Here is a 20,438-nt window from a genome sequence, read left to right as displayed (position 1 = left end):
AGGGTGTCGAGAGGATGGGACCAGACTCTTTTCAGTGGTGCCCAGCGACAGCACGCGAGGCAATGGGCACAAACTGAAACACAGGAAGCTCCATCTGAACATGAGGAAAAACTTTTTCACTGTGAGGGTGACAGAGCACTGGAAGAGGTTGCCCAGAGAGGTGGTGGAGTCTCCTTCTCTGGAGATATTCAAAATGCACAGGATTGCATCCAGGCGCGATGTGCTCTAGGTGACCCTGCTTGAGCAGGGGGGTTGGACTAGATGATCTCCAGAGGTCCCTTCCAACCTCAGCGATTCTGTGATTCTGTGAGTACAATGCAGTTAAAAGATCCCATAGTAACATCTCGAAGCCACATAAAAATCTATTCATTGGCTCTTCAGGCAAAGTCAGAGGACCACATGCTGTCCTCTTCCTGGGAGGACGGATGAGGAGGAAACCAGCCCCCGAGACGCCGCTGCCTGCAGGAGCTGAGGGTGAGGGCAAGGGCAGCCCTCGTGCTGCAACGCTCGCCCAGGCAGCAGCTTCGAGGGGGACTTCGAGTGGGTGCTGACACACCGATCTGACAGCAGCCCCGCAACCCCCAGAGCACATTTCCATACATCTCCTACACCCAAATTATCTCCTTTCCTCTGATTCCTCACTGCCTCCAATTTTGAACAGGTTATCTAAGGACCAATTCTCAAATACTGAGATGCAGTTATAAAACTATAGATACTTAAGAGTTGTCTTTTGGAAAGAAAGACTTTTTGCCTTCAGTTTAAAAGGTACTGTTGCCTACAGAAAGTTTCTTAAAAGTTCTACCTTAGTTCGTTAAAAAGAAGGGGAAAACATCCAACTGTAGTTGTTACGCAGACCAAGTCTTCAGATCACAAAATCACAGACAGCTCAAATGATTCGGCACAGCTATCCTGAATTACCGTGAGATCTGATCAATAGTCTTTAAAACAGATAATGGTGGTACATGCACTGCCTCCTGGATTTTTTTTTTCTTATGATCTATTTTGCTCCCGAGATATCAATCCAATGCAGTGCCTTCCGCTTCAAACATGTAACATGCAGTACTTCAGACTGTCAGAAGCAGCTATTTTACAATGTGACCAAACCTTGCTGATTTTGTGCAGTTCTTCAGTAATTATATTAGCAACTGTAGGCAGGCATAACACCCGACACTGACAGCACATCACACATCACAGCATCAGTTAACTTAACCTATGTGGCAATCTTTACTTAGGAATCAGCGCTCCTCACTTTGTACGAAAAATAGAGATAGGTCAAAGTCCTAGCCTACAGTCTGTAGTATAAACATGAACACTAGAAGCTGTTTCCTGAATATGAAAATTTCAGTTTAAAAAAGAAATTAGACAATGAAGTTTAATAGGCGTTAACACACAGGCAGCTTTCACTGAATTATGGCACATAAAAAAAAATTTTTGGTGCCTATGTAGAAACAATACAATAAAGCTTTATTATAGTTATGGCAGAACAATAATATGAATAAAATCTAACACATTTCAGGAACTCACAGAAGTTCAATGTAACAGTGTAGAATTTGAACGAATGAACTACTCATTGCAAACGAAATCAGCAGAGTCAGAGAAGAGCAACCACTAAGTAACACAACAGGTCATTCAATGGAAGCAAAGTCTTTTTAATGATCGAGAGAAAGCATTTACATTTTGAAATATATCATTTGGTCATCATTAGCACAGAAATTACAAGTGATAATGTGTTTGGCCTGCAAGAAATATTCAAAGTAAATGTGCAATTTTAATTTTCACTGTAACTTTCTTAACCTTTAATGCCATATGAAAGTTCTCACCATGCTGCCAGCTTTCCTTTTGTTTTGTACACAAAGTTCTTCTAATACCCACAAACATCTACATTGCCCAGACCTCCTTCTAACATTTCTGTTACAGCTATTCTTATACATTATGAGCCATCACCACAGTTATCTTAAGATCTATTCACTAGTCATTCATAGCACAACACATAGAAATGTCATTTAGATTTTCCCCCCAATGTATATTTAACTCCACACAATTTTTTGATTTATATATCAAACGTTTTTTCAGGAAATCCAGACAGCCTTCATTTTACAGAATCATTAAGAAACAGAACAGCTTAACATCCCAATTGCTAAAATTCTTTCAGCTTCCAAACTCTAATGCTCAACATTACATACCTGCCTCACATTAGTGGAATCAGAGTCCCTCAAAACCACAACTGCTGTTTGGACTTGCTCAGAACTTCTGTTCTCAACTTCAGATCATCAAGTGGACAGTCACCTCTGGGAGTCTAGGTATTTCATCATTCTGCTATAAAGAGCAAGGTATTCTGCATGGATGGAGACTTTGCTTAAGTTTACATTAAAGAAACCAGATAGCTCTGCTCAGTGACCAGACCAAATGAAGCCAGCTTTTATCTGTTTGTATCTGGAAAAAAAAAAAACAAAAAACCACGCACACACCTTGTCTGCATGGTATGGAATGTGAATGTTTGGTGAGAAATTTAAACTGTTCCTCTGATCATCTTATATATAAACTATGTCCATCTAAATACCATGTGGTATACAGAAGGTCCATTACACACACCATATTCCAGCAAAAACATACAAAAGCCAATAACCATCCTCACAGGAGATCAAAACTTCAGAAAGTTATGAAAGTCAGAACTTCAAAACAGCTTCAAGTGAAGAAGTAAAAATGACTTAGTGATGGCATACATCTCAGAATCACAGACTGGCTGATGCTGAGGTTGGAAGGTACCTCTGGAGATCATCTAGTCCAGCCCCCTTGCTCAAAGCAGGATCAGCTAGATTAGAGCAGGTTGCTCACAACATTGTTGATGCTGTATCAAAGTTAATTAAACCCCCAAATGGTTAACCTGAGCATCACACACCTCAGATTTTTATGGCAGCAGACTGGAATGTTTTTTATAGGTTAAGAGTAAACAATTCAAATTCGAATTAGAAGAAAAGAATCAATCCCAAAAGAATCAAATATCAGGAAACAGTAATGGTTAGTATTTTCTAGGAGAAAGACTGTCCCAACTCAAAAGGTATAACCCTTGCAGATCATCAAGGGCATCCTTAAGAAAACACAATGCAGTAGAGCAGCATAGAAGTCATAAAGGCAGAGCTTACACAAAGGTTTTGTTTCAAAAATCTTTAGAAATAAAAACCAGACATATGCAAGGCAAACAGCCAAAAGCTGATGCCAGGCTAAATTCAATAACAGTATATTTCTCAAAGAATGGACATACTTCACTACTAAGAGATGCCATAAAGAACACAATCAAACTGATTTCCTAGCCACTATCTTTGACAACTTTACCAGCATGAAAAGATATTTTTATCAAGGATTCTAGATGTATGACAGTACTTATTTCTTCTCAAAAGAAACACAGGCAATCTCAAAAACAAGAAGGTTATAACCAAGTGAAGCAGTATATTGCAGTACACTGCACCAGAGCCAAAAGTTTATCATATGACACAAGAAAAGTTCCAGTCTTTCACCCAAGCCACTCTGCTTCCTTTCTCACCAGCTTGAACCTAAGCCTATTTTTATAAAACACAGGAAATTAAAAGGCAGTAAATTCTGTTGAAACTAGCCCATTTCTGGGAAAAGATAGACTAGATTCATCAGACCACAAGCTACCTTTAAGAGTTTCCCTAGCTTATAAGTAAACAAGAAATATACTGCAAGTTTCAAATATAGGGGTCTTTTTGATTGACAAACAAGGAACAGCTAAGATAAAGAGCAGAGCAAACAACTGCCACCAGAAAAACTAATTAGAAGCAGAATCCATTCTTCTGATAGACTAGCCTATTCAGTGACTATTGCTGTGTATTGTTTGAAAAGAGCCACTTTGAAGGACTTGATTTTCTCATATCATTGTCAAATTAATGGTGTTATGATATTAAAAATTATACAGTGAATATCCTTATCCTGTTCCTTAGTGTGGTAATACAGAGAGCAGAGACCACAGAAAGAAAAGCTCAAGAGAAGGACTACCTTTTCATCAAACAACTAAATTATATCATACCTGTTCTAAACAAAAGTTCTTTAAGAGTGGTCTTTGCTGGATATGGAGATGGGGGGAGGAATCAAAAGCACTTTCCTTCTTGCTCGTTTAACTGAGATGACTTCAGAGGACATGTACTACATGCAAAGTAAATGGAATTACTCCATAGCAAATTGACAGTTCAAGACTATTAGTTAACTACAGTTATTATTCTCAAACTTTGTTATTATTTTAACATTTCTAAATACAATCTATTAAATTATTAAATGGAAGCATAATAAAATGCTAGAGAGTTTATTCCACTGATAGCTAGCAACTTTGTTTAAATGTGAAATGCTTTATAAGAATGCTTCTATTATTACTGTACTTTATTGCATACATCTAAGTATGTATTTTCTCTCTTTTTATGTGTGTACTGAATGTTTATAAATCTGTAATGGAATTGCATTTGTCAATGGTTCAAAAGGATAAAAAAGAGATGGGTCAGTGTGCTACCCATCCCTCAGTAGCAAATGAAAGTTACAAAGGATTTCCCCTTCTTCAGATTTCTCTTTTTAGCATTATTGGAAAGCTCATCTTCCTGTTTAAATGAATTTCCTTTTAATCTCCTCCCCGAACTGCTGGATAGATGCAGCCTCTTAAAAAATTCAGGATATCAGTGTAGTTGTAAATTGATCTGTTTCTGTGGCAGAAGGCTAGGGCCTTCCATTCAGGAAAAAGACATCTCAAAGTTGTTTTTCAGATAAATGATTAATTTGCACTCTCTCTTACTACATTATTCTATTCATGGAAAAGCAATTTTTAAACAAACTGCTGCTTTTTGGATCTCTTACACCTGGCAATGTACAGGGAAAAAAGCCAACTGCCAAAGACATCATAAAGTATTTACTGGCTTGAAATTTTTAAATTTCCTAAAGGAGACTTTTAATCTACATAAATGGGAACTAACATTATATGAGTACTAAAATGTACTTATTCGTCATTCATAAATTCTGAATTAAGTCAATATATTAATATACACATGAAAATTCCCTACTGATTTTTAATGCAAAGTTAAAGTTGGAACACTGTTATGACTAGGCAATCTTGAAAACAGACACGTAACTCATTAGTACCAAAGTAGAAAAAATTATCTATCTAGTGTGGTGCTGAATCTACATAGCCCATTTGCCTTCGGCTCTTCAGTTATGAGATCTGGCATCACTTGGATTATTTCATGTAATCCATCATTAGCTTTCACATGTCCTATATACTGTGCAACAAACCTAAATTTAACAAACCCAACTCTACATCAATTGCTACACTTAATATATTACATGCCAGCATAGAGCATAAAGATTAGACATGCTGAATTACATCTTTCTTTGTGAAATGTCAGTATTTTTAGAGTAGTTAACACTGCTGACTCCTACTGAAAAAAATTTTCCTTTCCATTGTGAACAGGCACTAATGCCCTGACCTTTGCTATTTACAGACAACATAGAGCTACTAAACAAAATGAAAAACCTCAAAAGACCCAGGAAAAGAAAAAGAAAAGAAAAGCCAGTAACAGTGCCACAGTCACAATTGTTTTTTTAATTGCCATGTTTGCTTGGCTGAGGGAATCCTGCAAGATGACCTAATTTGTTTTCCTAGAACCCCACAAGTAAGCGTTACTGATTTAGAATTTACTTTCTCTTTCCACGTGCATAAAGCACACAAACAGATTATTACTTGCAACTAAAAATAAAGAAGATGCAGCTCTGTTAATGCAGCATCCTTACTTACCGGTCTTCCACAAATACACGGACGAAGTTGCAAATTCACTTTGTGCATTAGCATCCCAGATCCCCACCAGCAGAGCCACCAGAACTCCCAGGCACCGGCCGGGCGCAGCAGAGCCCCCCGGACCACGGCGCGGAGCAGCGCGCCCCGCGCTCAACCCCATGCCTCCAGCAGGCTGCTTCAGTATCAAACCCTGCAGCACGACGGTCAAACCTCCTCCAAATAATATTCCCCTCTTCAGAATTTCTTCGCGGGCAGAAGCAGACTGGAAACCTCTCTCCCGCTATTGTGCGTGGCAGTTGAAAAGGAAAAAAACTGTTTAACACCAGGGAACAATAGAGTCCTTGCTTGCTCTTGCTGCAGCGGTGGCAGCGGCTGCAGCTAGTATGGTTGCTGCTCCACGCTCTTCCATTCAGCAGTTAGTAGCAGTTTTCCATCAGCTGAAAGAGAGACAGCTGTCCACAGGGGGCTCCAGCTGACTGAGCAGGTTATCGGCTCTGCGAGGCATTTACACCAGCTGGAGAGAGTGAGAGACAGAGAAACAGCGATGAGGAGAAACACAAATAACCAAATGCTGTAATTGCGCTGCAGAGAGCGACTGCAAAAGACTGGTTGCCAGACACCTCTCCCTGGAATATCGCAAATGAGACATACTAAGAAAAACAGAAGAAATCATTATCATTCCTGCTGCAGAAACACAAGTCATACAGCCACAACAGATCTTTGTATATCCATAGCAATATATTTTAGAAGACAGAGCATCAGACACTTGCTCTGTTAACAGTGTGTATGCTGCATTAACCATTTTGTAAACAACAAAACCTAAGTGATTACACATGCATTAAATAGAGAGTTTGACTATCTCACAAAGGGAAACTGAAGGAAAAGAAGAAAAAAAAAAAAAGACAACCACATTTTGACATTTTAGTCAAACCCGTTTCAGGTAATAACACATTGCCATCTGCTCTGAGGATGGATGAATATCCATATATGTATATGGGAACGTGTACATATGTGTAAGCATACCACCTCCATGGCAGAGGAACTCTGCATGTAATATATAACACAAAATAACAGCCTTTCCTATCCAGAAAGTATGTACACATATACACACACATAAGTGTCAACTGTGTAATTTAAGATAACGTGAAGATCAAGTCATCAATCATTTTTAAAACATACACTGAGTTTTACATATACAAGTATTCAGGACACATCAGGCTGTCATGATGATACAAAAATGTGGAAAGAGACAAAGCTTTTTAAATAGGGATCTTTATCTCTCCCACCCACCACCCAGGGAACAGATGCACTAACAAGCCTAAGGATCAGGTTTCAAACATCTTTAAACTGGGAAGCAGATCAGAAATTATCAAGAAAACTACCATCATATTCAAAAAAGTTTCATTAAAAAAATGCAAACAACTACAAAGCTCATTGTAGGAACACAGGAAGCAGAGTTTTAAGATGATGGAGCTATTGTTGTTTAAAGAAGAAACCTTCAGTCAACCTCTCTTGGGACGCCTGTCATTTTGCACAACCTTCCCAGACTCAGCCTTTTCACATGCATTAGATTAAAATCAGCCGTGATCAAATAATTCCCAAGTCCTTGCCTGTTTAAATATTCTGACATCAGAGCAAATTAGCAATGTTGAAGGTTGCAAATTCGTCTTTGTTTACTTTCCACTCTGTTACGCCTCTAAGAGGGAATTAAAGGCTCAGGGAGCTCTAGCACTGTGAGGCTGTGATTAAGAGAGATAAGCAAGTGTGGATTACTGTTCCTCAGCTGTTGAAAAATAGGCAACAATCAGGAGATTATAGGTTGATAAGGGATACATAGAAAGCCATGATCTTAACAAATTTATAGCATCCTGATTCAGAACTTGTATCCTCAGTTAAAGCACTTCTGGAAATACATTTCATTCATCTCTACTTCATCATGTTATATTCACTTTATGAAGCAGACAAACTCACTCAACCTGTGTTTTGTGGACAGAATACCACCTTAAAACAAAATGCCCTCTGAGGTTATAGTGCACTGCAGTTTCACAGGTAAATTTGGGATTAAGAACAAGTTAGTCATCTTCATATTATTTTAAATGTTAAATAAAGGGATATGAGAATACTTGGAATAATAAAATAACCCAAGCTGCAAAATTTATGGAAAATAAGACTAAGAATTTTAGGAATGTAAAAGAAAACTTTTAAACTCATCAGGAAATCCATAGCAATAGTTTTATTGACTTGCATGATTGAAGTAAAATGCATACAACTCATGCGGTCCTTGGAAAAAATAAGAGTAAAAGTATTAGAGCTATGCACCAGGGGAAAAGTCAAGTTTACAGGGTGGCTAGGATAGAAGGCCCCCCTGTCAGAGTTGTTAAATATGATGGATTCTACCTGGAATGTTTATGAATCTAGCAAGAAGGCCTCTGCAAATATTTCGTACGTGACCCTAGGAAATAGATCATCCATGTAGATGACACAGTGGATCAAAGGGTTTTCAGCAGAAGAACAAAGTACTACCATGAATGGGGGTGTGCACACAGACACAAACATGCAAATCTTTTCTTACATTTGTGCAACTGTATGAGCACATACTTTTAAAAGTTCATTTAAATACACAGATTATTAAAACTCATATTTACATCCTGCTTTTTATGGTTATACTGTTTTTCTGACAACTCAAAAATAGTAGAAAATATTAAAGAATAATTTCACCTTCATTTTCTTGGTGACAAGCTATGTCATGTTAAAATTATGTTAAAATTATTCAAAAATATGTCATAAAGACTGAACGGAGGGATAACTGGGAATATCGGTTGTGCAAATATATTTGTTCGTCTGGAAAAACAACAAAGATTCCTGAAAAGCTATCTTTGGTAAACACTTAACTCCAAACTACATCTATTCTGCAGTCAAGATGCTCACTTTATTTTAATCAGGACAGGAAAAGGCCAGTGAAAACACAGGCCAAAAAGCAGGCTAGTGACAGGAGACAGAGACTCCCACTAACGTATCTGCAGAAGTTAGACTTCAGCAATGACAGACAATATATTCTGACCCCAAGCTTCAGCTGCAAAGAACATATGAACATACCTAACACAGAGAGCTGCTGCTAACTTTTTCCACACCACTGTACCCAACATGCTCTTACCCTCTTCCTATCCACTACAGCAAATGAGAGACCTCCCTCCCATTTAATGGTGCAATCACTATTCCCAGCCGAAACTGACATCCCATATTTTAATACATACCTAAGGATCATAATTTATCCGTTAGTAGCATATGGTTTAGATGTTCCAAAATGAAGTGTTTAAATACTTTTGAAAGCTCTAGACAAAGCACAGAAATAAACTGCAGTCAATATTAACCTCCATATCAAAATACAGCATTGTCACTATTGTATCTCAGAGCACCAACGTATGGGTCTCAGTAGATTCATATTCAGGTACATTTGTTCATTTGAGGCACAGCAGCTATGTGAACTATGTAAACTACTCTCATGAACAGTTGAAAAGTTAGCATTTTTTTGTTTTCTAGAATAAAATATGACTAATTTTGAAAATTTTATGAGTAACCATAAAAGATTGGAATTATTTTGTTCATGCTTCCTAGCATTAAACAGTTAGAGGATCATAGAACAAGCATACAGTAGCTGTTACGCAGTGAATAGAGAAATGAGAACACAATACAAATTTCTTAGCCTCTGGGTATGAAAAGCTGCCTGCCAGACAGAATCATCCTGCTAGTACTAGTGTATTCCTGTGCTAGTATGCAGTCCTATGCTAGCATCTTTTTCAGTTTATGCCATGAATTTTTATATAGTGCTACAAATAAAAGCTTCAGCATCATCTTATCTTCTGAAGATGTTGTATTTCTACACATAATAAAGTCAAAGAGTGTACAGACAGCAGAGCATCCTATATGGCACATTTGTTTTTACAGTCAACAATACTCAATGAAGAGGTGCATCCAGCATCACTTTTGTCCTTTAGTCCACCTTTAATTTACTGGTTAATCTTGGAAACTTGGAAATTTTAGAAAAGCTCCAATCCATTCTTCTAGATTTGTAGAAGATGTTTTATGAACTCTACAGTTGTACCCCACTAAACCATTTGTGCTGTGTATAAGAATACCAGAAAAATCCCCCAAATTAAAAAAAAAAAAGTTCTCTTTCTGGTGTAGGAAACAGTATTCAAAGCCCTGGACATTTCTCATAAGTCAAACTCTCCTCGTTTTAATTCATCTCCAGGAAGACTTCTTCATTTCACTTAGGCATGAAAAGTGCTGCCAGTGACTAGTCATCTCTCTCTCTGTGGAAAGAGCTCTAGAGTTGTAGTGAGTTTCTAGAGCCAATACTCATTGGATAATATGGTACTGTACATTTCTAAAAAGCAGTGATTATTGGTTCCTCTTCTTAATGAGATTATTTTATTTTTCTTTTCTGATCTCCCCAAAATAGACTTTTCCCCTTCAGTTTCCATGGTGCTATTATCTTACTTCGTCAGAAAGAGTCTGTATGGCTGCTTTTCTGTATTCATAATATTCTGAAACATAGAATGAGGATTTATTTACCATTTAAGTCTCTGAACTATGAATGTTCTTTGAATTCTCCATGATGGAGTAGAGTTTTTACTTCATGTGTATTCTTAAGCAAAGAACAAGGTGTAAATTCACCATCTCAGACAGAGAACATCCTTCCCCTCCACCCCCTTGACACACGGGATAACAGGCAGCTATAACATCCTGATCTGCTTCAGTCGGCAAGCTACATTGCCCTTGGCTATATCCACTGCATCGGATGCCACGGCAAGGTCGCACTCCTAATTTTTAGAGGAGGCAAGTATTAGGTGCAGCATATCCACTCACGTTTGTGTGGCAAGATCCAAGATCCTAATAATTCACAGAGCAGCTCAAATGAGTTTTGTTTTCCCTATTCCCTTGCATAAATTCACAGACCAAAATTTCTCTTTATTTTGTGAGAGCCTGATTCTCTTGCAGATATTTTACCATAGCTAGAAATACATTAAAAGGATTCTGTTGAGATGGGACTTGCAACAATTTTATTAGTTTTTTTGAGTACTTCAGGTTGGAAAAGGTGTACAGGGTTCTTTTAGGGTTTGCTGCAGAGTTTTGAGCCCTCCTCCCCACATTCAGTAGGACTGTCTTATTATTTTTCTTTGTACAAATGCTAGGGAACCTGTCAGGGAAGTTGAAAAAAGTATGCTGAATGTGGGCAAGTCGAACAAAATATAAATATGCTGCAATATATTCTGTCTCTCAAAACCTAGCAGCTCCATTCGTAAACCCAAGATTAAATCTATGTTGTGCAAAACTTGTAGCTGAAAAGCAAACAAAAAAACAGTTATTCTAGATCCTAGACATATGACCTCTAGGTGTCACACTCGACCATATCATAATACACTATTTAAGGATTTTCTTATTCTTTCACAACAGGTAAGAGACCTTGATTTTGGAGTGATATTTAGCCATTTCCCCTTTTAAAACCTGTATTAAAAAAAAAAAAAACTTTTTCCCTTTTTTATACAAGTACTACAATTATTTTGAACACACTAAAAGTAGCCTGGTGCATGTTTGTTAAATTTATATCCTTCTTTTGGATTGTGGATTTGGAGGACATATCAGGAAATTTAAGGGTAGGTAAGTTTGGCAAAAGATAAAAAAAAAAAAAAAAAGCACTACATGTACAAAATTGCTAGAAATATGTTAATAAATTCTATTTAACCTCCTCATTGTTTCTCTCACTTTGAAATCTTTGCAACCAGTCATTTTTGGAAAATGAATGAAGATTTTACTTGCATGAATGCAGAAGCAGCACACAGCTAGTTCTAGCTGATTTTACAAATATCTTGTTTTCACAGAGGAAAATAAATGATTCTTGGACAGTTCTCTGACTAAATATAGATATATCTCTCAACAGTCATTGTGTCACAGTTTGCCTAGCCAATCCTTCATTTTTAAGGCTTTTTTTTTGTTTGGTTACAATGCAAAAAAGGCAATTCAGCCTTTTTTTTAAATTCTGTACCATTATTTTTGAGTAGTTCTCTCAGATTGGTTTAACACTGTACCCTAGCTGTTATATTTTTGGCTGTTCCCCTTGGTAGGTAACGATCAATATCCCCAGCACAGACCGCTCATTGACAGAAATTATTCTTTGTACAAAGTGGCCCTTCAGGGTACCATAAGAAGGTACATCAAGAACTGCTTGTTGGAAGATGAAGCTGGAGAAGTTCTTTAAGAAATCAGTGCATTTAGCACAGAGGTGAGATAGCTTTGGGTCAAGGTATCTGGTGGAACACTGTATTTACCATCTTGTCTTACCAGCGGTCTTGACATCAAAACTGAACATTTTCTTTGGAAGATATATTCTAACCAAGGAAAAGTTACTGGGCTAAACAGATTGATATATTCATGAAATATAGTGATCCAAGAAATGCAGAAAGTCAGACTGAATGAAGTAATTCTACCTTCTGTCTTTAAACTCTGAATGAACATTGTGCTTTTTACCCTGATTACATTGGCTTTAATAGCAGACTCTATGAAGAAGCTTTCCAAATATCATAATTATCTGGAAAAGGTCAACCATCAGGGAGTATATTATTAGGAATATACTGAGAATTCAAGCTCTCAACCTTTTCTCATTAGTTCAGAGATCTGCTTAGTAGCCTCTGGTGCAGCTAACTGCATAGTAGGAAAATACCACACGTATTTTTCATTAGAACTGCAAGCATGTTGGTATGGTAGTTTGGTCAAAGAGATTATGCCCATGTTCATATATTCAGAATCAGATGGAGTGAGTCTTTGTACTCAAAATTTCTCTTGCAGAGAATATATATACAACACAATTCTAATCACATACAAAATTCACAAGCAAAATGCTAATCACAGTTAGGGTTCATAGCGATAGCTCTATCACTACTCTGACTCTCCCAAATACATTTTCTATAGCTAAAGGCAAGAAAGAAAGAGAGACTCACAAAACAATCTTCACCCAAGTTGCAGTCATTTCAATGAAAAGAAGAAACAAACATTAATAAAAAGAAGAAAAAATATATGTTCATGAGGAAAGCAGTGAATATTTTCACTTAAAAGCTTTAGGTATACTGTACTTTGGGTGAGGAACTTGAACTTTGCTTCTGTTAGAGCTGAAGAACATGCTCTTCTCGTTAAACTCCTTTGAAAAGAAGTTTGCACAATGCACAAAGTTCCCCCCAGACGACTGGGTCCTCCTCTGAAATTGTGGCACCAGTATGTAACTGCTTCGGAGGGTGCTGAGGGGAAAATAACTAAGATGGAGTATGAAAGTGAGACTAAAACATAAAGCTAGGCTCAAAGTCCCTAGGCTAGAAAGCTTGGGAAAGAGTAGATGATAGAAAGATCTAGGAAAACAGACTGGAATTAGGATAAGAAATCTTAGTGGGGAAAAAAAATACTGTGAGGAAGTAGTGACAACCAGGATTTGTGTGAGTATGCTATTTACTCTCTTAACAAGTTTGGCCTGTACCTACAGTTTGTATACCTGTGTGATTAACACTGCACAAGAAATGTAGCTTCTTTTCAGTTTACTTTAGTTACCTCACTTTTAGAAAGTTCAATACGGCCAGGAAACCAAAAGACTTTCCAGGTCAACTCCATTTCCCCAATATGTGCATGTACTTTTGGATTTATTTTTTTTAAAGTGAATGGGAAAGACTAGCCCATACACCTGATATGAAATTATGGTGAAAATAAATGAACTTATCAAGACAACAGATTCGCTGGGTTAAAAAAAATAAAACAGATAGCTGTAAATGCAAATAAGTAGAATATTCACAGTACCTGCACACTGCAGGCAGGGAGATTTCAAAGTCACAAGGTGAGGTAGATATTGAAATCCCTGGCAAGAGGAAGGAAAAGATAGAGAATGGAATAAACAAAGAAAATCAGTGCCCATTATTGCCTTTGAAAATCTTCTCCAGGGAGAGCTCAGCAATTTGCACATAGCAAATCACCTTTAAACAAAAGCCACCTTCAGTCAATTTTAAACCTTCTCCTTATTAAAATCCTATTGATTGATCATTCTTCATCTAAACGTCTGACAAGCCAATTTCCATTTTCAAGGAGGGAAATGCTGGTCTCCTTTTTCAAGCCATAAATCACTCGAAGATTCTGTTATCAATTCTCAAATTAGCTAAGTAATATGAATTAATAAGAAAATTAAATAAGGCTACTTTCTTTAGTCTCATTTAAAAAAAAAAAAAACAGCCAATATATTTAATGGCTTCCAGAAATAGATAAGCTCAGTAGTAGCAACAAACACAAAATAGTTGGAAATAGCTCTTAATGATTTGTTAACTGCTTAAGAATTCTAACATAGCTGGAGAAAAATATAGTTGTGTGTTTTGTGCTGACTTCAACAGATCGATAAACAAGAGCAGAATAACTTCAGGAAACAGATTAAAGTATCTCACACTATTTTGGCATGGGTTAATATGAGGTTAGGTTTAAACCATACTAAACCAATGATCAAGGTTCAACTGTGATTTACTAACAAACCAAGCTCTAAGACAGAACTGCATGATATCCTTGGTGATCATATTTTGCAGAATCTCAGGTTAGAATTAAAGGTATGCTACAGAGGAAAATATCTGAGAATAAATCCTCCTTCTCTGAAACTTTATACAAAAGATTTACCAAGGAGTTCACTCTGTTACCTTTTTATCATATGGTAGGTGCTTTAACTGGGGAGTGAAGGAGAAGCCTATGTTCCTAATGACCAACTTTCCTATTGAAAATTACAGGTCACTCTCATTGAAGTCAACTCTATACCAAAACACAATTTAAAATGAAAGCAAGAAAATTCATGAATTCTAAGCCCGTCTTAGTGGAAGCATGACCAAATTTAAGATAAGCCACTATTTAATCTTGAGCTTGGATAGCTGGACCCAAAACATCGAGTTGTGTTAACAAACCTCCCATTCCTGTAAGTGCTGACTTTTCTCCCTCTGCTGTCACAGTGCTGTCCCCTCAAGCAGCCATCCGCTCCAGCTACTCTCCATTGCACCGATATCTCATTGGCAAGAAGGAGAGCAAGTAGCCAAATCTACTTTGAGATATGTCATATAATGTAGGTCACATAATAACCACAGACAATGGGATTTTCTGCATACAGATCACAATGTCCTTAACGTATTCTGCGTTACAGACAGAAAAGTCTTCTCTAAATTATCAGCATTAGCATTAAAATTACAGCTTCACTAGGGGAATCAAGCCAAACTTGAGGTGATATGACACTTTCAGTACAGGAAAAACTTTCATTAAATTGGCACTGTTGTTCCTCCCTATGGTGACAAAAGAAATCATTGCCAATTTTCTCCTATCACTGTTACACTTTTTATCTGAAAACAGTAAGAAAAAGCTTTCCAATTAAGTATTAGTGGGAGCTCTGATACTTCCATAAGTTTCTCCCATGAGGCTCAAATTTTGGCATACAGTATGGAGGAGATTAAAAGAACAAAGAATTTTCTCAGTGATTGCAATACTCTTGAAATAATGTAGAAACTTGCAAAGAAGCAGCTGATTATTGATCAGAATTGAGTTCAGTTGTCACCATCCAGCCAAATCAGTGAAGCATGATTCCCCTGGGACAAAGAAAGTAAATTTATACAGATGAACAGGGGAAAAACAGTCTCAAACAGTGAAGTATGACAATTAAACAGCAAAATTTTACAGAAGAAGTGAGAACTAGCACTCAAAAAAAAAAAAAAAGAATGGTCTGTAATTCCCTTTCTCACAAAACCCATGATAAACAGTTATTAAAATTAATGAGAAAAATACAGGAAAAACTCCCTTTGAGTTTCACTGAATATTTAATTCTTGAAGTTTCTAAGACAGTACAGTTGTCACGCATCATGTAAGTATATATTTGAACCATTTAAAAAACTAGGACTATTAATTTCTTAGTCAAGTGCCACCTGTTAAATAAATAATAAGTCCCAAATAGCTTGACAGCAATGTTTGAAAAACACAGAGGTCAAGTAAAGTAACGCTGAGTTCAGGTAAAGAGACTAACTTGTTTAACAGTGCCAAAAGCACGTCATTAATAAAGCAAAAGTCAAACTTTACATAAGAACCTATTTCCTAGAGGTATCCACAGGATGAAGAAGAATAATTTCTGACTATTTCATCTTGCTACTATTTTATATATGGAGTGTATTTATCACTTTTCAACCAAAACATCCACACAATTTATATCAACTTAAATCTCTTAACATCCATATATAAATTCAAATACAACACGCCTAACTTTACACATCTGGCTAATACATCTGTGCCTAATTAGAACTGTAGTCCCAAGATTTTCTACATAGTTAAAGGAGAGAGATAGGCAATTTATCTAGCTAAAATATTCTCACCAGTAGGCCAAACTCCATCCATTGCCTACAGAGACTCCTAAATACACTCGAATGTCTCAGCCACAAATATTGAATCTAGGAAGTATTTTCAGGGTTTACAAAAGTAATTTTTAACAATTTTTATATGACCTATAAAACTAAATCATTCAGAATTTTACACGTAGAAAACTACAAATATTATTTGCTTCCTTACCAAAGTTATTAGAGAAACCATGATAAACGACCTGCTTTGGAGACCTTGGAGGATGATTGCGTGTTAAAGCCCCAGATCATTTCAGTTCCACCTTTGTCCTACAGATGTGTGACTGGAGGCCATAACTACAACACATATAGGAGTTTGCCCTGATCTTACTGCAGCACTAGCACAGTAAGCATATACTTAAACTGATTCCCCTCTTTCTTTCAATAACTAGTTTATTGGTAGTCAACCAAATAACTGGCCGATTGCCAACCTCGTGAATCAGATTTTTTTTAACATTAAATTTAACTGTACTGTAAAAATAAAATTGCTATTGTCTTTTGCCAAGACAAAACTACTTATTTTCACCAACGGTTAGGAAATTTTAACAGAAATCGTCTTTTACAGAAAAAGGAATGAGCTATTTGTAATGCTTTCCTGGCAAGCAATGCTACAAAAGAAAAATAAATAATAAAAATAGGAATAGGGAATGCCATTTTCATTGTGTTCATATCTTCAGAAGAAATTTCAGAAAACTAGTCTCCTTTTTTTTTCCTGTTTTAAAGAATTACACAGATTTCCTTTTTCTTCTGTTTCATATTCTCTTTCACACTTCCAGCTCTATGTTAACCTGCAATTTCAGATAATAATCTTTGGATGATATCATAATGAAGCAACCCCAAATGTGTTTCTTTGGCTTTGCATATTGGAATGCAGAAGATTGTATTCATTTTATCTCAGAATGGACCATTAGCCACTGTATTCTTAAACCATTAAGAGGAAGAATTTGAACTCAAACAATAAATAAACCTAATGCATACCTCTAAGCGGTTAAGTAATTAAAATAGACAGTAAACATTTACTTTATGGTTTGTTTTTCCTCCTAAATTATGATTTCGCAACTGTCCTTTAAATGGCTTTCACTTTTAATGCATTGCAAAAATGAGATCATATTCATTGTATGCTCTTCATTATCTTAACTGATAGTGTTTTAATTCCTGCAACATAGAGCAAAGTCTGATATTGCTTTTGCAATTTGACGTAGCTTGTGCTTGTTGAGAATAATTAGCTTCACTATGGCAGAAGAAATGATTTCTTTGTAAAGCACACGCTTTGCTTTTTAACAAAGATTATTATGAAACATTCAAGGTATTTCTTGTTTTAATGTAATGCAACTATTTCATTTTTAATTAACTTTTCTGTACACTGATTTCCCTAATGATCTAATGACCCATGTTCTCTCTGATGACAAATACTTTCAGCAGATCTAAAAGAGGGGAAAAAAAAGATACTTAACACAAGTGTTCTGTCTGCTATACTGGAACAATTCAACTTTATTATAAACAGTGAATGCAGTTTTAAATACTAAGATTTAGCCAGAAAGACAACAACACAAGATTTCATTACAAATTATATCATAACTTTTTGTCTGAAGCTTCCCATAAAAAGCAAAACACCCACTTATAATTTGGCAAACATATTATCTTACCATAGGTAGACATAACACAAGTGATGATGAACAGTTACACTCACACACAAGATTATTCTACTTGTTATTTTCAGATTTACAACAACCTATCAATGATGCGATTCCAGAAACATGCACTTACGTTATAATAATAAATAATCAGGTGTCAACGGAGCATCACGACCCTTCCTTGATCACAAGTCAAGTATAATAACCTATGGTCAACAGGCAACACAAGACAGAACTGGATGTTATGGACCTTAGTACAGGCCATAGATCAACAAGTGACAGGAGAACAATACCTGAAACTGCTAGTAACGTATTCCCTGATACCATCGTGGACTGATTTGATGGGTGGCCTGTGTCAGCATCTGACTATAAAACCCCCAACTAATAGAGACGGTGGAGGAACATTGGTCACACAGACACAGAGTGCCCAAGGTGAGACCTTTGCGTGCTGCCGCTGCCCAGAGACTCACCCTGGAACCAGACGGAGCCAGCATTGCACCTCCCCCAGGCTCTACTGTGCCAACGCACTGCAGTGGCAACTGGGGCAAGTGTGTGTGTATGCGTGTGTGCATGCACATGCGTGTGCATGAGTGGGTGCTTTCCCTGACATAGCTCATCCCTTGCTTGGTCCACCAATAAGCTGAGCTCAACAGCATTGCACTGCCTGGTGTTCAACTCTGCCCTCTCTCCCCCTGGTCCCACACCATGAAAATGTAATTAGAATTTTTTTCCTAAAATGCTATCATTTTATATTCTCCACAATAAAAGAACATTACCCTATTCAAAGACATATGTGAGGAGATAAACCTTACTGTATTCCCTGAAGGCCAAGAGAACAAATCCTAAAGTCAAAGGACATTCACCAGACTACATCCTCTATTCATTACTCCCACACATGGATACTTAAGGTGTTTTTGCAGAAGCAGTATTATTAATCTCTTACTGTAATAACAGACAGAGAAGAGCTCCCTTAGCTAGACATGTCATTGGACTCTAAGTCAATAACACCACCTTGAATTTCACTCAGAAGCAATGAGATAGTTATAGTAGTCTTCAAAAATGCTGCAGTGTTTCCAAACATCCAAAAATACTAGGTAAGAATTTTGTTTTCTGATTGATATCCAAAAGTATCACCATTAGGGGACACAGCAGTAATGCTGCATTGTTGTAAAAAGGACATAAATTACTTTGGCAAGATCAACATCAGAGACAAACTCTATTACATACATACATACACACACACACAAACACATATATAATGTGTATACACACACACACAATTTATATATACACACCTAAGCAATGTATAGTACCGGAACTTAATAGTTCCTTCAAATGTTCTAGAAAAAAGAACAAACACCAACCTGAGTCAAGGCCAGTAGGTAAATTAGCAAGCATTCTTGTAAGCCTTAACTACAACACTGATTTCTATCTCTAGCTTAAACCACCAACCAACTGAAGCTCACTTTTCTATAGTATTCTAATATCCTATGTACTCCAGATGGCAAAAAACAAGCAAACACAAAATCACAATATAATCCTGTAATAACTGTAATGCCTTATGTAAGACTGAAATAGTGCAAACACCTTGAATTAGTCTTCTGTACTTCTTGCAATGTTGAAATGCAATTCTAATCATCAGCACCTTGGACAGTGTTTTGTGACGCTCCTTCAGTCTCAAAAGCCTTCTTATATTTCATTAAATGACATTTAAGGGCTTCCTTTAAAACATACCCTTATTCTTACACAAAAATTTCGCATTATTTAAACACATGCATAGCTACCAAAATGTAGCTAAACTGGCATAAACTTGAGGTCATCCATACCTTGTTTTCTACAGTTTCTTAAAGCATTACATTTTAGGGTTGCACTATGCTTTAAAAAGTATATCTATGCAGGAACACTTATACCCCCTTTAGAGCTACCTAACTTTATTTACAGGAAATAAAACATTACTTCTCAACAGTAGCACTGCTGTCCTCTGAAGTTAAAATATTTCTTTTGCTAATTCTCCTTGTTAGTTTGAAAAAAGTCAAACTGTACAATGAACAAAAAAAATAAATTTAGTAGATAAATGACTAAAAATCATACTTGGCAAAAAGGCACTAAGAATATATATAATTTTAATGTAAAAGAATCTATACACTTCTTTCAAGATGCATTTAGTAGAATGTTATCAAAGTTATAAGAAAGAAGTTCATGAAAAGGGAAAAGAGAAATCTGAATTTTGATAGTATCAGTAGGATAGTATACTTCTATGATGTTAACTTACCTTTAAAAAAACAGAACAAAACCAGAAGTGTAAACCAAGACTGTTTGCAGCGCCTTCCCCACACTTTGGATGGTAAAATTGTTTAAATTTATCATAAAGAAATTACATATATTCATAAAATTTTCCATCTGTACAGGAAAAACGAATGCTATTTTAACACTAGAAAACCATTGTAGTAAGCTTAAAAAAAAGTGATTTTACTGAGCCAGTTAAAAATTGTTATCCTAAAAGTCAGTGTAAAATGAATTAAATTTAAATCTCCAATTATCATGTAGATTATACTCAGATGAGGCATAGGAGAATTC

At 36.5% G+C, this 20,438-nt stretch overlaps 1 protein-coding gene across 1 annotated transcript in view; it reads right to left on the bottom strand.

Annotated features, from left to right (window-relative positions):
• Positions 1 to 5,954, bottom strand: part of THSD7A (thrombospondin type 1 domain containing 7A) — a 208,828-nt gene extending 202,874 nt beyond the window's left edge. Inside the window, exon 1 of the mRNA XM_013941489.2 lies at positions 5,792 to 5,954. Within this exon, the coding sequence (XP_013796943.2) occupies positions 5,792 to 5,951 (160 nt within the window). The 5' untranslated portion in view covers positions 5,952 to 5,954. The remainder of the gene's footprint in view (positions 1 to 5,791) is intronic.
• Between the last annotated feature and the right edge of the window lie 14,484 nt (positions 5,955 to 20,438).

This window comes from Apteryx mantelli, chromosome 2 (genome assembly GCF_036417845.1).
Source record: "Apteryx mantelli isolate bAptMan1 chromosome 2, bAptMan1.hap1, whole genome shotgun sequence".
In the NCBI taxonomy this organism is placed as follows: domain Eukaryota; kingdom Metazoa; phylum Chordata; class Aves; order Apterygiformes; family Apterygidae; genus Apteryx; species Apteryx mantelli.
This window is presented reverse-complemented; position numbering and strand designations above follow the sequence as displayed.